At 41.3% G+C, this 20,221-nt stretch overlaps 1 protein-coding gene across 1 annotated transcript in view; it reads right to left on the reverse strand.

The window, feature by feature from the left end:
* CHAT (choline O-acetyltransferase) overlaps positions 1–19,910 on the reverse strand; it is a 38,056-nt gene extending 18,146 nt beyond the window's left edge. Inside the window, exons 1-7 of the mRNA XM_074544708.1 lie at positions 19,776–19,910; positions 16,725–16,869; positions 10,194–10,385; positions 8,193–8,311; positions 6,711–6,764; positions 5,036–5,216; positions 3,845–4,022 (exon numbers count right to left, since the gene is read on the reverse strand). Coding sequence (XP_074400809.1) covers positions 3,845–4,022; positions 5,036–5,216; positions 6,711–6,764; positions 8,193–8,311; positions 10,194–10,385; positions 16,725–16,787 — 787 coding nt within the window. The 5' untranslated portion in view covers positions 16,788–16,869; positions 19,776–19,910. The remainder of the gene's footprint in view (positions 1–3,844; positions 4,023–5,035; positions 5,217–6,710; positions 6,765–8,192; positions 8,312–10,193; positions 10,386–16,724; positions 16,870–19,775) is intronic.
* Positions 19,911–20,221: the final 311 nt, after the last annotated feature.

A 20,221-nucleotide genomic window follows, 5' to 3' on the forward strand; every position in this document is an offset into this window, starting at 1 on the left:
GATATTGCCTACATCATGTGAGGAAACATCTGTGGATGAGGTTTTGAGGTTTAGGTTTTGAATGTGTTTTTGCCAAAACCATGGGTTGCCATGTTACAGTGCTCTCCTGTCACTACTGCACTGCTGAATAAAATGGGCTTGTCTGGAACTCTTTCTGTTTCTTTTCCCTATCCTGACCCTCTTGCATGGTTGGACTACTGGGTATTTTTACCTTGTCCTCAGTGCTCTCCTCCTTATTTATGGTGTATTTATGTGTTTCTCAGTTTCTTTGTCTAACTCAGAAATATTAGAGGGACTCAGGGTTTGTTTGCACTGAGGACCAGTTTGAAGCATAGGAAATATTTAATTATACCACTTCTTACAGTTCCTTATTGAAAAGATAGAAGTGTGCAACCTATAACAAGAACTTGTTTCATTTGAAAACATATAAAATAATTAATAGCTGTTATATAGTTGTTAACAAGATCAAAGGGAAAAGGGCTTTCAAGCATCAACATAAAATTCCTTTTGCTCTTAACAGATCAGCTTTCATCCTTTGGTTTTGCTAGGTTTCAGTGTAAATGTAAACTTGTTTCAGGATGTTCTCAACAAAATATATCAATTCAGATTCATCAAAACTTCTTTCAAGTCTAGGCTAAGTTCAACAAATACATGCTCAATTCAGAAAACTATTTTAGCTGAAAGAATGGAAAAATATTTAAAATTAAACAATTCTGATTTGCAGTTGGAATATGGGGCCATTTCAATATGTGCATGTTTTCAAGGTTTGCAAGTATGTAAAGTGGCTTGATTGTCTGAAAGAACAGCATTTTCCATAGTAAGAAATAATGCACCTTTCCAGAAGGAGTAACATAGATTAGTCAAGAGCTAGAAAAAACCCAGTCACTTGTTACCATCCAGGTTCATTCTTCAGATGCTGAAAAAGAAACCAAATGAGCAAGAAATTAAAAATGTGTCAAGAGAAGGAGAGGCAAGTGATAGCAGTGGCTGAGAAGGAAGAGGGGGAGCCGTGGCCTTGTGCAGGCTGTGCTAGGGTACTGCCTATTGCTGTTTGGTGGCTCCTGCAAGGCAGCATTAGCAGCTGGGGCCCAAGGGACAGAGAGAGATGGTCAGCCTGACTTCTTGCAGGCTCCCTGGGGACCTGGTGGAGTGCAGAGTGTGCTGTGTCCCCTTGCCAACAGAAGAGTCCTAGGGAAAGCAGCTGGAGCACCTGCCAGCTCCTACAAAGGCTTGAGCCAAGAGATTGTGTTTGATGGGGCGTGCAGAGAGGTTGCTGCCTTGCAAAATGTGAACGTCAGTGTCCCTTGGGAGTGTCTTCAAAAGCATTCAGAAGCTTTAGAAGAGAGAAGACACATTCCTGTCCACTTGGCTGTAAAGCTTTTCTAGTGTCTCACACTTGCAGGGCTGACTGTAATTGTGGTATTTTTTCATTGATGGTCTGGGTGCATCAGTACAAAAAGGCAGAAAAGATCCTTGTGAATGGAACTTGCCTGGTATACATCAGCTTGTGGTGCTTGCAGACAGACAACTTTGAGGAAAAACAGCCTGGATAGTGATTTACAAAGCGCTCCCAGCTTGCTCAGCATTCTGCTTTCTGCTCTTTGATAGGTATATATATATTTCATTGCGGCTGCTACCACACATCTTTGACAGATATGAAGCCCTTAGTCTGACATATGGCTTCAGGGTATCTGGAGTCTAGGTATTAGAGTGAATGAAATTAAGCTGTGCCAGAAACAGAGAAGCAGGGGAAAGATGCCTTTACAGAAGGAAACAGACATATCCAGAGGGCTGATCAAACACTGAAAAATTATCATGTGAAGCAGGCAATAAATTGCTTGAGAACTCATGAACCATGACTTGGGATTGAAAATATCTGCAGGAAGAGCTAAAACAAAAGACAGTATGACCGAGCCTAAAGCCTGCAAAACATTTCTTCCTTTCTAAGGCACAGTTGCATTGAATTGGCCAGCCAACTGTTGGCTACTTGGGTTTTTTAAAATTTAGTCTTAGAAAGGAAAATATGAGAAGACAGTTTTGAATCAAATTCAGATGTAGTATGCATGGGACTGTAGCCAGTCACTTCATACACAATTCACTTCCTGTACTTAGGAAGAGCAAGCTAGTTCTGCAGCCTGAAGGTAGTCACAATGCTGAGTGTGTTTATAAATCAGTGATGGCTGGGTTTATTACATTTGGACATTTTCTCACCTAGAAGACCTGTGCTCTACTTGCAGGTCTGTGCAGGCCCATGGATACAACTCCTTCATGGCCTCTGCAAAGCACTGCACAGGTTTTCTGTCCCAGAGCATTCTCTCTTGCTTTGCCCAGCACAGACCAGCTGTGGAGTGACCCTTTCACCCACATGGCTTCCCAGGTTCTCTTATTTATTGTTGCAGGAACATTTCACCAGCACAGATAAGAAAGGAAAGGGCTGTTAATGATCATATATCCATGTGTAACAGCAATGCAATCACCTACATAGAAGGGCTGTGCTAACATGAATAGTCTGGGAAGGGATTCCTGCTTAGATTAGAGAAGGCTCACATCATGGTGCTATGAGGGTTACTAGTGCAGAATCTGGGTTTTTTTCAGCTGCATAACTGAGTTGTTTGCCTTCTGATTAAAACTAATATTTGGGAAATGCCAGGCAATCTATGGAGAAGATTTTGCTAGTTTTTGTTGATTTTTCTTTTTGTTTTTCTTTTGGATGATATAGGTTAACAAAGATATTTTTGCTGGAAGTTTCAAGGCATTGGCTGTTATACTTAGTATGTAATGAAAATAAATTATTAGGTGTTCACCTCAATTTTCATTATAATAAGTTATTTTTTGTCTCCTCTTTTAAAAAGAAATGATGGGAAGAGGAGGGGAAAGCTTAAAGATGAGACTACTGCTATATAATATTGCTGAAATAATGGCCAGGACTCTCTCTCTGTGTATCTGTAGTAAGTTTTATAAGAACAGATAAACTTGAATAAGAAAAGGGGAATCTTCCTTAGGAGGATAAACTTATTTTGAGACTATTGGCAACTCTTGTATATTCCAGGGCATTAGTAAAACAGCAATATTTTCTGTGGCGTTGCTGAACTGGAGGTAAAAAGATGAGTTAATGTTTCCTTCTGGATGAAAAGGTAAATACTTATTACATGTAAAATGGCAAAAAGAGGGCATTTTTATCATTTAGCCTCAGGGTAATATACATAAGGTGTGATGTGACGTGATGTGATAGAGGTTACTAACCCTACCCTTTATTTTTGTCTGTTTCCAAGTGTGACATTCAAGTCCATAATCTGAGACAGCTAAATGCTGCCTGTTGGAAAAGAGAGAGAGAGCAGTCCCCAGATAATAACTGGTGCCATCTTTCCTACATAGTTAAGAATTGGTTGAATCAGCCCTGGTACCTTCTCCATTGATTAGAGAGAGCACACAACTAGATTCAATAGGTGTTTAACTTGCAGCTGCTTTTGTTGGATAAGATCAATAATATCAAATAGTTGCCAAAAGCTAAAAGGATACATCATTCCTATTGGTACAAAATGATTATAAAGAAAGAGACAAATCACAAAATCTGACGTAATGTAATTTATGCAATGAAAAACAAAGAATGGAGTGAGAGTTATTACATGGCATAACACTTAAACATACACAGCCAAAGGGTCAAGCTATTTCTGCTGCTCCCCTGGCAACACACATCTTACAGAGTTTCCTACTGCTGGAAAAATTCAGCAGTGGGGTTGCACATTCAGTCCTGTGTTTGCTGTGATGTTTGCTCTCAGCAAAGAAAGGCAGTGATGGTGAGGAGGAAGATGATGAAGAGAAAGCTGGGGTTGCTGCAGCTAACCTTTCATAAGGGTCATCCTGGCCTCTGCCCACTCTGTTCTTCCGTCTGTTGTCAGCAGGCCAATTGGAGGCAGCATTTCCTCTTCATTCTCTGCCATTTTTGCTATCTTTTGTAACTGAGTGAAAAGATCTCCCTCACTGAGACGACGGAAATTAATGACAACATCCAAAACAAAAAACTGCAAAAAAATTACAGAAGTCAGAAGATCAGTCAGAGGTGGGTTGGACCCTTTGTGGTCCAACATTTTGCTGTCACCTGGGTAGGTGTTGAGGTGCTCAAGTCCTGCCTGGAGAGCCAGGCCTGCATGCAATGCACCACAAAACCACTGGGGAATGAATGGCCCAGGACTCACCTCTCCTGTGTTTTAACACCAATGTAAGGCCAGTTGCCATAGGGAACTTATATTGTGTGTGGGACTCAAATAAAATACACACTATTTGAATAAGCTTTAAAAACCTTGGAGAGATAAAATCAGACAGTATGTAAGTAATTTTCATGGTATTATTTGTTTAAACATAACCTAGAAAATCTAGAAAATTTCCTGTGCTTCCTGGAAAAGCAGAAAGCACTTCACTGGAAGCTACTTCCTCATTCCAGGAGCACCTATGGGCATGGCTCCAGTACTGCAAACAGTCAAGCTGTGCTAGAAGTACTGTGCCCAGGGAACAGACTCTGCTGCTCCCTGGTAATTACTGGTTGGGGCAGATTCACTCTAACACTTCAGTATTTCTGCCTGCACCTGTGCTAACTTCCTCAGCCATAGCTTAGGGCCCCTACATGGTGTCTACACTATGCATAGGTGTGATGGTGGTATAGTTGCCATGAACTTGACTGTGCCAATACTTGACTGTCATGGGAAGAGCATTTCCAGCAAATGCACTCTAATAGAATTATTTTTTCTCTGTGGTTTTATCACTGTTTATTAAACGTTTTTGTTTGAAAGAGAAAGCAAATAAATTCTGCCACATTCCTCCTTTCTGCATCACTGTACTTGGAACATTATGTGGTCCAAGGACAAAAATGCTGCAGAAGCATCTTTTAGAAATATCAACTGCAAATGCTTGGTAAGAAGTGATCTCATACATAGCACACTAATTGCATTTCTGAACAGAGATTAGATTAGGCTCTTCTGGAGTGAATTTAAGCAAATTAAGAAATATAGAAAGGTATGAAAAACTAAAATGAATTTACCTGATTGTTACAAGCAACAATGATGTGCTCTGGTTCTGGCATTACATTGCTTTTCTGGGCTACGAGGGTATCTTTGGTAGGTCCTGGAAGACGATAGGAAGAAAAAAGTCCATAGTATTGCTTCATGCAGAGAGGATGGCCAGACAGCTGTCCACGAGAAAAGTCAGTAGGTAAAGCATGGCTGCAGAGAAAGAGAAAAACAAAGCCAGAGGAAAAGAGGGGAGGGAGACAGAAAGGAAAAAAAATCTTATCTGTCCTTTGTTCTGTTACAATTAGATCAGGTATAACACAAATTGAATAATAAAATGAGATTACAGTATAAGGGAAATAGATGAATTCCCATACCAAAGTTAAATACATCATTCCTGGCAGCTTCATGCATATTCATTAAGCAATTGCATTATCATCTAGTGGAAATGGAAATAGCAGGTCACAAGCAGCTTTGCAATGAGCATGGGAAGCCTGACTAGCTGGGACCCCAGAAACCTGGCAGGATGGAAGTCAGCAGAACAGCTGGGAAAGAGCAGCACCTCAAAGAAAGGTACTGATGAAATTCCCTGCAAATCACAGCAGTCATGTGCTGTGCTGACTGGTTAGAGTGTGTGTGAGAGGGCCTTCCTTGACAAACAGGAATGACTTGGGCAATGACTTGTTTTCCACAGGTCCTCACTTTTGTGCTAATTTTCACTTAGACCCATGGAGTAATATGTGCTGAAAACCTATTTTTTTTTTATTGGAAGGTAGGTGAAACCAGCATCTCTTTAAAAGCTTCTTTAGTGGCCAAGGGGAAAAAAGAAGAATTATCACAGCCACAATTATGATTATGGATTGTAAAATACCCCACTGACACTGCAGCAGGAAATAAGGGTGCTGCTGGTCAGGAAAGGCTGCAGAGGAGGAAGAAAATCTTACAGTGCAGAGATTTTCCTTCTGCAAAAGAGGACTAAGCTTCCAACTTGTCAGACAGGGGGAGGGGTAAAGAAGCAGGCAAGGAGGTTTACTCTCATACAACTTATGAGGGGTAATATTTTATGCTACTTTATCTTGGTCAACCATGACTTTAGAACTGTTGCAGTTCCCAACTCTCAAATTCTCTGTATCACTTATTTCCTTGTACAGGTGCATTATACATATATGATTTGAAGAATCATGTATTTCCCCAGTGTATTTATTCAGAAAGTAACAAGAGCATAAGTAGCTTATTTTTCTAGCTACTGAACCAGCCTTTCTGTGGTGAGACTTCCCTCCCTTGCTGGGATGTGTTATTTCTCTGTGGGGAGGGAGGTGGGACAGTGTTGTTGTAAATGGTGAGTGCCAGCAGAGGTGTGCAGGCTGTGTAACCACAGTGCTGCTGCCCTTTGGGTGTGGGGAGCACAAGCTTCCTCTTGTGTTCTCAGTAACTCTGTTAGGCAAATTGTCTGTGCCCTTTTGGGCTGCACTGTGCCTGCCAGAGTGATGACTGCCACCCATCAAAAAGGATCCTTCTTCAATCTGTTACACTGCAGGAATACAGCAGAAAGGGTATAAAATATTGGTGAAGCACTTGCCCTGAAGCATGCTGGAGCCCCAGCCCTTCCCCATGGGGGAGAGGTGCAATAGAGCCCAGCTTTGTACTGAGAGCAGCCTCGAATCAGAAGCCCTGTGGATACTCAAGCTCTCCTTCCAAGCCACTTACGTGTCCAGTAAAGCTTTGTAGTCTTGCACTCCTGAAATGAGATTGGCAGCAAACCTGCAAAGAGCAGAGAGAAGTGACATCAGTCTTTTGTCATTTGGCAACACTGGGCTGTTTCTGGGAGACAGAGGATAGCCTGAATGATTGATGACACAGCATAAGGAGAGAAAGTCTTCAGGCTTGGCAAGAAGAGCTCCCTGCCCCCACCCAAAACCTAAATTAATTCATGTCAAGAGAAATATGAAATCCTGGAGACAGTCCCTTCAAATGGTTAAACAGAATACCACAGGAGGAAGCCTGAAAGTGCTTATTTAGAGAACGGGAGCAAAGACTGAATATTTAATAGAATCCTCACATGGGTTTCAATATCAATACTCATAACCTGTCCAGCATTACAGTACTTCCTGTCCTAAGCAGATATTTTTCTGCAGAGCTGTGGACAGGTGTATTTTTTCCTGACATTGTCCGTTTGCACTGTGTCAGAATGGGAGGCTCTGAGAAAAAGATTTCCTTGTTAAAGCATGTGCATTAGAAAATGGAAAGAGGAGGTTTTTTGAATGCTGTGTGCACAATAAATTTAGTAAGTAATGAATGAAAGCATTTATAGTTATGTTTAAAGTAAAGTAAAAAGATGCATTAGCTGTCTATGCAAAATGTTAAAATAATGCATATTTGTTTTAAGGTTCTGGCTGTTTTATAATAGCATAAATTCACATGCAGTTAATTATTTCAGTAATGAGCAGCTAGAGAGTGCTAAAAGCAAAGAGGAAAATTGCACTGTATGAAGGTAGTTTTTTACTATTTTAAAAAGGAAGAATATTTTGGCAGAGACTGAAGAATGAAATCCTGTTTTAAGGGTGTCTGGAGAGGTATATTCTGTGCTTGGCTACATGCTTACCTTCTCACTTTTTAAATGATAGTAATTGCCTACAACAGCTCAGAGTAGAAAGATCAGTTCAGAGTTGGGACTGATGGGCCTGAAGGAGGCAATGTTCTTGGGGAAGAATGATTTCTGAATTCTTATTCTTAGATCCCCTGTGTTTCTGGTGCCCTTTTGTGCATCTGAGAGGGACAATTTAATGCCAGCGTGGCCTTTTCAATTTGCAGGGTGGCTACGAGTCATAGTGAAGCCATGTTAAAGATTATTTCCCTTGAAACTCTGTGTCAGAAATTAGTAGTTTTTTTTCATCACAAAGTGGTTTACTTGAATCATGTACAGTAAAAAGCTTTGTAAATATTCCTTAAAAATACAAATCCCTTGGCATTTTTTTTCATGCAATGAGTGTAATAGTAATGACATCTTTCTTTCTGAATATCAGTATGAGTTACCCCAGAAGCACTGTCCTCATACAGGCAGCCTCGTAGGAAATCACTTTAATGGCTACAGCCCTTATTTTTTAATGAAAGTTGATTGTCTTTTTGCAAAAGCCGTACATTTAAAATATCCTTTCATTTAGCAAAAGCTGCAACGTCGTAATACATTACCTCAGCTGGTCGTTTATGTCCTTGAAATGCTGGCGAGCAAAGATAATTGCGGGGCTGGAATTGACTGGAAGAGCCAGGCGGTTGTTGAGGTACATGTCATCCAGCCAGTAGTGAAACACCTGAGGGAGGGGGACACAACGTCTTAAAGCTGCCACAGCACACAGCAAAGCAGGGTGAGGGGACACTGCATGGTGCTCCTGGTGTCAGCCATGGGCTCTGATTAATGGAGCTGCTGAGCATTTTCAGCCTGGGCTCTGTGACCTCAGCTCGGCAGAAGTCAGCCGCAATTCCATAATCCTATTTCTCAATCAATGGCAATTTACAGTGCGTTCCATTAAAAACTACACAAGCCTCAGATTGTGGTGCTTTGGGTATTTTGTTGTTTGCTTCTCTCTACAACCAGAAAATATTTGAATACAACATGTTAACTCTTGCATAGCAATTAGAATATGTTTAAGAGAGGGCCAGAGTTTTACCAGTGATGGCTTTTCTCAGGGGGCCTCAAATATTTGTGAATGATGCCAAGATGCTCCATTGCTAACCATCAGATATTGTCCTGTGGCACGACAGAGCAGGAGAAGAATTTCCCAAGCGTAATGGTTCAGTTCTGCAGAGAGTGGCACGTGGATAGGGCCCCTGGAGAATTCCCTTTGTGTCCACTGACACAAATGCAGATTGCTGATTCTTGACCCACACAGGCACACATTAAATTTCTAACCATTTTTATTGAAAACATGGATGAACAGTAACTGCATTCCTTTATGTCTGAGCAGAGATTGAAGAATCACTATTTGGAAAATGGAGGCTTTCATAAAAATATCAAATGGCCTTTCTAAGAGGGCAGGCTTTGCATATGGTAGCTATAAACAACAACAAAATTATGCAAAAATAATTACAAATGCATGCATCAGTTGAAAAAGTTTTCCTCCGAGATATTTCATTGCTGTTAGAACAGATGCTTCCCCCACAGTCTCTGGAGTCTTCAGGGGAACATGCTAGAGATATACTCCTGGCAAGTTAAATTCAAATAAATCCATTTCTAATTTACCTTAAGAATCAGGTATTCATTTTATCAGCCAGTATTTAAAACTGTCACAATTTCAGAAAATGCTTATGCATCCTTCCTCTGTAATTTTCATTCTATAAGTGCTCAAGTGAGCAAATGTCTTCAGGAATATTATTTCTTATCAGGAACACTTTTTAAATGCTGGTTAGTTTAGCCACCGTGAAGTTCTGTGATCACAATATGAAAATAAGATTGGGCAGCATTTAGTTCACAAATTAAGCACTGCTTTTAAAATGAAAGCACTGACAGCACTGTAGCCTTTTCTTCCTGACTGTAGCAGCAATTCGATGGAGTTTTTTGTGTGTGTCACACAAAAGGGAGAACCACAATTCACTGACATCAGTAACAAGCCTGCAGGGTTTCACTGAATCCACAGACTCATTTTCCTTGTTGGAAAGGAAGGACTTTGATAAAACTCTAATTTTCAACTGCCATATTCTAACATGGTTAATAAGGGCAGGGTGTGACTTTGTGGAATGGTAAAATCTACTTTAGCTGTGGCTTACCTAACTTGCCTGCCTTGGGAAGCAGAAAGCTGAACTTTTGTAAAGGCAGAGGTCTCAGCATGGTCTGTGTGATAGATGTACACGAATATACATGCGTGTGCATATTTGGCAAAGTAACTACATTGGTATAGCATAACAATGAATGGCAAATAATAGTTCAATTTTAAAAGACTAATACCTATAATGAAGTGTTCCATTTCAGAATAATTGGTGTAAATCAGAACTTTGACTAGATGGCTTTAACATGGATTTTGACATAATTTTAAAAATCTAGCTGCGTAATTTTAAAAATCTATTACATCTGAAATATTCCTTTGTCAGAATGACCCGTTTGCATTGACTTGCTGAAAGAAAACAGTGATTGCATAGAGAACATCAGAAAGAACTTGTAAATAAGCATCGTCAAACAGAGCAATTGCATTTGCTTACCCAGTTTATTGTCTTTTCACTTCTTTCCTCAAGCATTTTCTGCAAGGATTCCCCCAGGCCTCCTGCAATTCCAAATTTCTCCACAATGGCCTTGGTTTTTTTAAATTGCTCCTCTGGCACCAAGTGCTTCATGCACTGTAGGTACATGTGTAAGGTCTGTTGCAGTGGTGGAACTGGAAGTTTTGGCACTTCCTAGTCATTAAAAAGAAATATATATTGGTGAGTAATTCTATTTGTTTCCAATCTGTCCTCTTTTGTTTTCTTATTTTTTTCTTTTGTTGCTGATTAATATGTTACATCCCTTTTAAAATGAATTTATTCTGTTTTAGCAGTTGAGAAGCCTGATTACTACAAATGTACTGTTTGTAGGCTTTCAAATGGATAGAGCAGTGGACTAGTGGAAAATTATCAAGGACATTATCCCTTGGTAAAAATTATAGAAATCCTAGAATGAAGAGGCATGATGCAAGCAAATACGCTGAGCTAATCTCTAGGAAATCTGCAAATACATTACAAAATAATAAAATACCATCTTAATGTATTTCATTACTAAAGAAGTTGTGATTAACTTTTGGTTAGTAAAACCATGGGTTAATGCTTGTCTGGTTGGTAATATGAATGGTTATACAATGACAGAAGTAGAAAACATGCAGGTCTACCTGTTTATTGGTACTGGTTATGTACAGTCCTCAATAAGCTTGTATTTTACCCTGCCAAACCTCTGCTGTCAGTCAGTCTGGAACCCCCCTGGAAGGCTTGATAAAATGTTTCCATTTATACTTCCTTTATCCTTACCCTGTTTGGAGCAATAGTATCTGGGAAGAAAAGAGTTCCATGCTGTCCATGCAATTAAGTTTCCTTTGTTTTTAAATTTAGAATTACCCAAGGGAAGTGTAATTAGTAATTTAAAAGCCAGAGCAATTATTGGGACACACAAGACTTTGAACCTGGTTAGCATAAGAAATTTGATCATCAGGATGCCTTGGCAAGAACAAACAGAACTTTGAGGATTAAATCAAGACTAACTGAAGACCAACTGAATCAAGACTGACTAATGAAGACCAACTGAATCAAGACCTACCAAAAAAGAAAATTTCATCAAGACTTCTGCAAATAAGAGGTATTGTAAAACGTGTAAGTTTGTTTATGTGATGATTAAGCCAATCAATGTAGTAAAAAATTTCTAGCCATCCTAGAATTGTATATAAGCATATGTAGTTCACAATCAATTTGGATTCTGACCAGCTCTCAGTCTCCCCATCTCTCTCCATTGCTGACAACTGGTGCTCCAAGTGAGAAGGAACAGCCTGTCTGGCTGCAATCAGTGAGCCCCTGGCACTGTGGATCGTGATGGTGAGAGAACCGTGTTTGGGCCAGGCTGCCTCACCAAGAGAAGCCCTGGAGGGTATCACAGATGCAGCTTGTTTGGCATTTCTTAAGGTTCCTGATGTGAAAACCCCTAAACAGTCCTTCATAAATATCAAACAGGGCCCACAAGTGCCCTATGTGCAGTTTGTGGACAGATTAAAACAAACACTTGAGCAAGAGAAGCAAGAGAAGTTATCAGCAAGAGAAGTTATACCCAAATTGGCCACAGAAAATCCCAATGAGGATTGTAGTCACCTTTTGAAATCTTTGCCTTCTGAACCTGATGCCACTTTACTCCAAATGATACAAGCATGCAACCACCTGGGAACAGCACAACACACCATGGCAATCACCCATCAAGTCATGGGGCAAGGCATAGCGGATGATTTTGCTGTCCTGAAATTAAGCCCTGGAAAACAGCTGGTTTGTGGGGAGTCTGCACACATTAAAAGAGACTGCCAAAAAGCACAGAAACCCAAAGCCCCAGGTATATGTCCTCGCTGTTGGAAAGGCCTTCACTTTGCTAGTCTGTGCCACTCTAAGTTTCACCAGAATCGCCAGCCTTTACAGGGAAACTCATCTTGGAGTGCAGAGCAGCACTGCACAATACCACAAATCCCACAGCTGACACAGCAACCAGGAGCAGCTGCCAACTTCCAACAGCCCTGCCTGCTGGACAAGTGTCACTGACCTGTGTGCAGCCACCCCAGGCAGCACAGGACTGGACATATCAAACAATATCACAGTAACATTACTCAGTTCATCTGTTCATTTGCCACAGGAGTTTTCTGACCACTGGAACAGCATATGCATGCTTTGATCACAGGCAGATCATCCACCTGGATAACAGGGTTGTTTGTTCTCCCAGTTATTGACTCTGACTCCCTTGGGGAAATTAAGATCATGGCTTGGACCCCCAGCTGCGCTGTGTGGTCCTGGCCAGGAGCCATATAGCCCAACTCTTATTTTTCCTGGCAGCACCCCTATCTGCACCCCCAATAGCTGAACAGTGGGGAGGGGGGGTTTGGTTCCACAGAGGTCCCGCAGATTTTTTGGACACAACGTATCCAAAACATCTCAGTGTCCCACGTGCCAATGCAAAGTGACTCTGAAAGGCAAGGATATAATTTTAACAGGAGTCCTTGGTGCTGGAGCAGATGCAACTTACGTCAAAAAGGGAATGGCCCAGTGATTGGCCATTACTGTCTGTGCCTCGAGTGCTCTCGGGCGTGGGTGGGAATAGTCAAAGCTTGCAAAGACAACACTTGGTGCACATTGCAGGGCCTGAGGGGCAGATTGCCACAGTTAAACCTTTTGGGCTCTCTGTCCCCCTGGCTTTGTGGGGGAGGAATGTGTTGACACAGTGGAGAATTTTTATGCATTCAGATTTTGTATAGGAGTCATTGGGAGCCTCAACACCCTCCACCATGGTCCCTGGCTGAAGTGCCCCAGACACTTTGAACCATTGGAAGGAGCAGGCCAGCTATCAAAGGCGACACTTCTTACTGACCTAAAGCCCTGAGGGACACCTTGCCTTAGTCAAACCAGTTATATTTCTAGTTACTTGCCTTTTTAACTACGTATTTTCTTGTGAATTTTTCAGTACAGCTATTTAGAATTATATATTTTTTTTTTAATTGTTTTAGCCTTCAATATTTATATCCCATTACCTTTATTACACCAAATTTAAGTCTATCATACAAGCAACCTTTAAATGCTGCTGCAGGGGGTGCAGCCTCCACTGCCTGGCACCAGCCAGCATGGTCTAACCTGCACGGCATGCTGAAGTTATGGCACATCAAAATACCAACTGATGCTGCTTACTATCCCAACTCTATTAACATTTACCTTCTAATTTTAGTGATTTGTGATTTTTAACAGGATTGTTACTAGAAAAATTCAAAGGTGTTTGTGTAACAGTGGTGTCTTCCTACATATTAGTAACACAGCAAAACTGCATAGTCCACTGACAGTAATTAGATAAGTCATAAGTTCAAGATTCTTTAGATCACATTCAAGACGAACTTTGAACTTTATTTGTAGTAGTTATTTGAGACTTAACTAGAACTAGTACATAAAACTCCACTGTCAGCTTTATTAAGTGCTTACTTTTTACTCCATAGTTTCAGTGAGGTCATTTTATTATAAATTTTTCAGAACAGATGTCATATAACAGTTAAACATCAAAGTAAATGAAAAATTTTCAGTAAATGAAAAATTTTCAGTAACTTTTTTATAATAATTGAGTTTAAATAAGTTAATTCTTGTTAAGATTAATTTTTGTTTAATCTCAGTGATGTTAACTTTAACTTCTTTTAAGTATATTTTTGTTATGTTTTACTGAAGTTAATTTTTCGTGAAGTTGATTTTAAATTTTGTTGAATTATCCCTGTTTCAATTATAAGATATAATTCCTTTACTATACAAGTGAATAACACAAAGCCTAAATGAATTTCGTCAACATTTGCTAATTTAAATTATGAGATACAACTATTTTATTATAGAAATAAGAACAACTTTTGCTATTTTATTTTTATAAGTTGTACTGAAGAATGAGTTAAAATTTCATATTATGACTGCTATCAGTTGTGATCTGTTTAATGCTTTGTTTTACTACTATTTAGCTAAAGAAAATATGACAAAGCCAGCTGATTCACAAACCTTCACATATTGTTGTATAGCTATTTGTAAGACATATATTATTTTTAACTACTATTACTAAGAGGTTTTTAAAATATATTAAAGAGACTCTTCCAGTTAAAGCCTGGATCCTGGCCAAGTCCTAGACTTAACTAGTAGAGAAATAAACCAATAGAACCAAGTGTTTTCAACATCAAAACTTTACTCAAATAATTCTGAATTGCCAAATTTGGACCTATAATGGCTAAACCTCCTTTTAAAGTGAACTTGGAGGGCTTACCCTCCAAGTCCTCATGTTAAAATTGCTTTAAAAATAAAGCTTGCCAGAGTCTAAGTAATACTACAATATTTAAGAAATTGATAGTGCATTATTTTAAATCACCATTCTATTTTTCATGTGCTGCTAATTGTATAAATTATTTTATTTATTTTTACTTAGTATAAGTTTATTGTTTTTACTTTTATGTTTATTGTTTTACTTTTATGTTGCCTTTATAATGAGAAACACACATACTATTCAAAAACAAAAAAAAGGGGGGGAATATAGCTCCTCCAGAACTTTACACTAATATTTACACACACACAAAAAAAATTAAAGCAAATCAAATCAAATTTGACCCCTTGCCTTCCTGAAGAACCCTTGAAACCCCAAGAATTAGAGCCCCTGGGTTCTGTGAAAATGGGTTTTGTGTTAATTTTAAATACACAGAAAAAATCAGTCTAAATGTTTCTCCCTATAACCTCGTGTATAAGAATCAAACCTTCTGCTGCAATTACACTTCTTGCAATGTTTCTAAATCCAGTAATGGCCCCCTTGCACCTGCCATCAGGAAAGTTTTTAGTTTATAAAGATCAAGCCTGAGCCTTTAGTGGCTAAGGATTTTAGCTAAAAGATTCTTTTTAAGATGGGTAGGTATGTGATGATTTTCATAATAATTGTATTAATTGTGATACCTTGCTTGTTTCCATGTGTGCAGAGATAAATTAATAAGGCCATTTAAGGAGTGATTTTGGTTGAAAAGAGAAGAGAGAGATACTGGGACAAACAAGACAGATGGACTTTGGACCTGGTTAGCATAAGAGCTGTGATCATCAGAATGCCTTGGCAAGAACAGACAGAACTTTGAGGATTAAATCAAGACTAATTGAAGATTAAATCAAGACTTACCAGAAAAGAAAAGTACATCAAGACTTCTGCAAGTAAGAGAAGTTGTAAAATGTATGTTTGTTTATGTGATGATTAACCCAGTCATTGTGGTAAAAAATTATTAGCCATCCTAGAATAGTATATAAGCTTATGTAGTCCCCAAGCAAATTGGATTCTGACCAGCTCTCAGTCTCTCCATCTCTTTCCATTGCCAATAAGCAATTTTGGGGGCAGTGGGAAAAAAAAGCAAGGAGGTAATTCAGGAAGACTGGCAAGTTGCAAGAGGCTGTGATGCTCTAAGTGTGGTTCCTCAGGGAGAGAGCTGTGTCACCTAGTTGAGAAATGGTCAATCTAATGCAGCTATGCTTGTCCATTAGTGATTAGAGTAGGCCATAAACTCTTGGAGGCTTTGTTTTTCTAATTTTATTTTTGCCCATCTCCTGAAATAGGAAATGTTCAGATTTTTTTGCTAGTTCCTGCTGTAATGGACATTCATTTTAGTAGGATTGCAGTGTGATTTTGGGTGGAAGAAAGGATTAGCAGTTAGCTGTCCCATCTGCTGTCAGAGTTAGTCCAGTGGAGGGAGGGAGGGTGTGGAGGAAGTGCTCTGAACAGCTGGCAGGGACTGGGTGTCCTCTGAGCTCAAGTACCAGCTCTGCTCTTTGACATCCACAGAAAAGTCAGTGATGCATTATGTTCCCTATCTAGAAACCAAGGATTTTAGATACTCATGAAAAGTGTCATAGGACTATCTGTTTTTAATGGAAATACAAATCAAATTTAGCCTATCATACACCCAGAAATAAAAGAATGGCAGTTCTGCAGTTTCAAGGTATGTTTAGTCAAGACATATTTCTTCTGTCATTGATTTCTTGGTCATTGAAAATGAATGTGCTAACTAGTATTTCTTTTTGATACCTGGCTTTGGCCCTATCTTTCTGGGTAAGGTTCCTGTGCAGTTCATGACTCTGCTTAGGAAAAAACCCTGGAAGCTGACTATTGACAGGCATGCATACCCAGCACCTTCTAAACAAGTCTGAAAATTAATCATATATGATAGCTTGATAGTGCTGTACTAGCATGAATAATTTCATGCCATCTCTGACTTTGCAGTATAAAAATATTTGTTGTATAATAATATTTAATTTACTGTAATTCTTCAGAGAATGTTGGGAGAAAGAGTTTATTTGGATATGAGAAGCACTAGTGTTAGATCAAGGTTTCTGGCTATAAACTGTTGCAGGATAACTGGTATTCCCTGAAATGAAGAAATTTGGTCTAGAACAGAGCTTGGGTTACAATTATGATATTAATTTACAGAATTAAAAGTTGTTAAGTCATTTTTCCTTTTTGTTTTCCCAGAAAGAGTTACTTACTCTTTCATCTTTACTGCATGTATCTTTCTCCTTCTTCTGCATGTTTTTTTCTAAGTCAGGCATTCCTGCATTTCTTTTGGTATCTTTCGTTGAGGACAGAAATTGAAGTCACTTGGGGGTACTTAGGGAGCCTGATGCCTCAGTTCTGGAAATAGAAAAGATTTAAAGTCCTGTCAGTACTCATTATTTATAACCAAAATGTACGAGGGGAGTATTCCCTGTGCAAACACACACAGAAGAATGTAAACCTGAAGAGAAATAGAAGTACAACATTCAAAGTAGCTAAACTGAGCCCTGTGGAGATTGCTCTGACATTCTGTTTGTCTCATTTTGCTATAAATTTATTTCTTCAGAACTATCTGATGCTCATAAAAGGTCCCTTCTCAGCATGGTTTATTTTGTCACTGTAATTTACTTTGCAATTTATTGTGGCATAATCTGCATGCTTTGTATTACTGTTATATGTTAGCTGGAGGAAACAGGGGACTTTTCTTTGAATGTACTTATGTAGACACAAGTAATAGTCATGTTGCAGTTTTCTATATTAGAATTTTATATTTCCTCCCCTTACCATTTTATATGAAAGCACCACAGCGTTTAAATGTATTTTTCATGGCATTGCTCCATGGGTACAGTGAGGTGCTGTGCTAGAAGATGGAAAAAGGAGCTTGATGGAGATGTGCCTTTTCCCTCTGCAGCCTAAATCTCACCGGGTACCAGTGCTTTGGGGCATGGGTCTGGGGGACCCTGTGAGCCTGCCTGTGAAGGCTGTGGGAGGACTGACAGGGGTGCTGTACCCTGTGTTTGAGCTGTTTTGTAGAGCAGTCCTTCAAATAGCATATACTTATCCAGGGAGATGGCTTAACCTGCTAAAAGTCACAGAAGTAATCTGTGACAGAGCAAGTACTTCCACTCGTGTCTCTCTGGTACTGTGCTTATCCTGGTTTCACTTCTAAAGATGCTTCTTCACTCCTTTTCTGTGCAGGAATAGGCTATCTGACACGCATATTTCTTCTGATCTACTAGTGATCACACCAAGTATGGTCCTTCAATTCTGACAGTACATAAGTACAGCTAAAGCAGAGGGAATTTTTTGTGTTCAGTCAGGTCTTGATGGATTAGAGGTTTTTTGGTTTTCTTTTAATTACTTTGCACTGTGTGTATGCAAAATATAAAATACAGCATGTGTTGACTATGTAGAAAATAATATTTTTCTGTAATCTTTGGAATTATTACATTCAGGGCACTGAAATTATTTCTACAACAGCTTTTAAGAACAATTGGGATTATACTCTACAGTGCATGAAAGTGAGTTGAAGAGTTTTGTTTAGCAATAGGCAGAGATGGCTGTGGATTATTCCTCTGCTGAGGAATTAGCTTGGCTTTTGCAGCCTTGCAGCTTCAGCATGGCTCTGCCAATGTGTATGTGGTCACTGACACCTTGTGTTGATCCCGTCCTGCACTGGCTGTCAGTGGGGCCATGTGCTGTGGAATTGGTTGTATAAGGTTGAGAGATGTCCCTGGGGCCCTGCAATGAGCCACACAGCAAACTCGTGTTGATCTGTCATCTGCTTACAATTTCAACCCAGGTGAGAGATAATGTCCCTCAAGGAAAGGCCACACTAACTCGCTGCACTGCTCTACTCTCCCTTGTGTGCTGCTCAGGGTTCATCACTTAGCTGTGCACTCTATTTCTAAAACACAGGTTCAAAGCACCTCAAATAATGCACATCATGTAACTCTTGGCAGACTGTTGGCTAGCCCAGTTATGGGCTGACCTCAGCCCCCCACCTGCATTCAGAATACAGAGCAGCCATTTTGTCTTTAGAGCCCCTCAAACTGTACTCCCTTAAAGGAAAAATCCTGCTGGTATTCTTTTTGCTGGGAATTTTGTTCTTTCTTTCCTTATGCTTTTTTGTCAAACTGCAATATGGTGTCACGCTGACTAAAAGTCTATATTGGCTCAGTGTCTCTGGGAAGTGCTACTACTAACAGCCCTGCATATCTGTAAAAACAGTGTGATAAAGAGTTTGGAGGTGGTAGCCTAAACTGTGCTTTTCTCTGTTGCGGGGATGAACGGAGGCTTTGTCTCTGGTTCAAGTGCTGACAGCTTAGCATCACACCCAATCCTGTATTTGCTTAATAAAGGACAAGAAAACTGACACAGGAGAAAATCCTGCAGAAATTCAAGATGACTTCAAAGTTGCTCTCTAGAAAGCTGTGAGGTACATTGTCAAATTATTAGGCAAAATAAGAAAAAAAATAATCCTAGCTGTTTTTATTTACAGCTGGCTTAGCTGGAGGGCCAGGGTGAGCGGCTTAGCACAGTGCCTGCAAGTCACAGCAGGCTGGGGAGCCGGGTGGCCTTCCCCACAGCTCAAAGCAGCAACTCAAATCCATAACAAAAGGCACTGATCTCTCCGTTAGCAGATAGCAGAGGAGGACTAAAATAAGCCCATGTGCTTATACTTGAGTTCTCCTGACACGATGGACTCAGGAGGCAGCTTGCAGTATATGGTGTTGTTGGGGCAATACATTCAGTCCCCATCCATTCATCCTCACTCTCAGTGTTATCAGGAGGATAAGCTTTAAAGTTTTCAGGAACCTGTGCCTGAAGTTAAGGAATGAATGCGTTGTCAGGAGTACACGTGTGAAGCGCGCACTGCCGCGGCAGTGGACATGGCGAGCGGAGCCCGGAGCCGCCCTGTCGCCGGCCGTGAGCTCCCTGCGGGCCGTGGCAGCGCCGGAGCGGTCGGGGAGCGCTCACGCTCCACCGGAGGCTGCCGGCACGTCCCGAGCCCTTCCCAAGCCTCAGCCCCGAAGGAGCCCTTTCCCTCCCGAACCGCCCGTCTCGGCGGGACGCTCGGGCAGCGGCAAAACGTGCGGTCCCGTGGATGCCGCCTAATCCGCCGAGTTTGGCGAAAGGAGCTCGCTGGGCTCCGCTCCGCGGGACCGGCCGGCCCCGCTCCCGCTCTCCCGGCCCCAGGCTCTCCCGCAGCCGCGCCGTCGGGGCAGCGGCAGGCGTGGGGCGCACAGCCCGCCCGCCCCTACCTGCTCGTCGGGGAGCTCCGGAGCGGCCGCCGGGCGAGCTCTGCGAGTCGCGACGGCTCTGTCCAAGGTACCGCCGCCTTCTCGGCGGCCAGGTCCTCTCTGGGTGGGGGCGTGCGGAGGGCGGCTCAACTCCGCCGCCGCTGGCTCCTCCCCGCCCCGCCTGGCCCGGCCCGGCCCCACCGCCCCTCCCGCTGCGCGCAACAGGCGCTGCTCCCCGCCCGCTATGCCCAGGGCCGGCCGTGTCCCCCGAGAGCGGGCGGGCGGGCACAGCCGGGCTCGCCGGAGCTCTTACGGCCGTCGGGGTCAGCCTCGGCAGAGGGGAGGGCAGCCCCGAGGGGCTGCTGTGCTCGCAGACCCGCGTTGCCGCAGCGGTTGTCGCCAGTGTCTAGAATTGTCGCCGTGGGGCATCTGCGGCTCCTGAAAGCTCGGTGACCAAACGGGCGAGC

Source organism: Zonotrichia albicollis, chromosome 7, assembly GCF_047830755.1.
Source record: "Zonotrichia albicollis isolate bZonAlb1 chromosome 7, bZonAlb1.hap1, whole genome shotgun sequence".
NCBI lineage: Eukaryota > Metazoa > Chordata > Aves > Passeriformes > Passerellidae > Zonotrichia > Zonotrichia albicollis.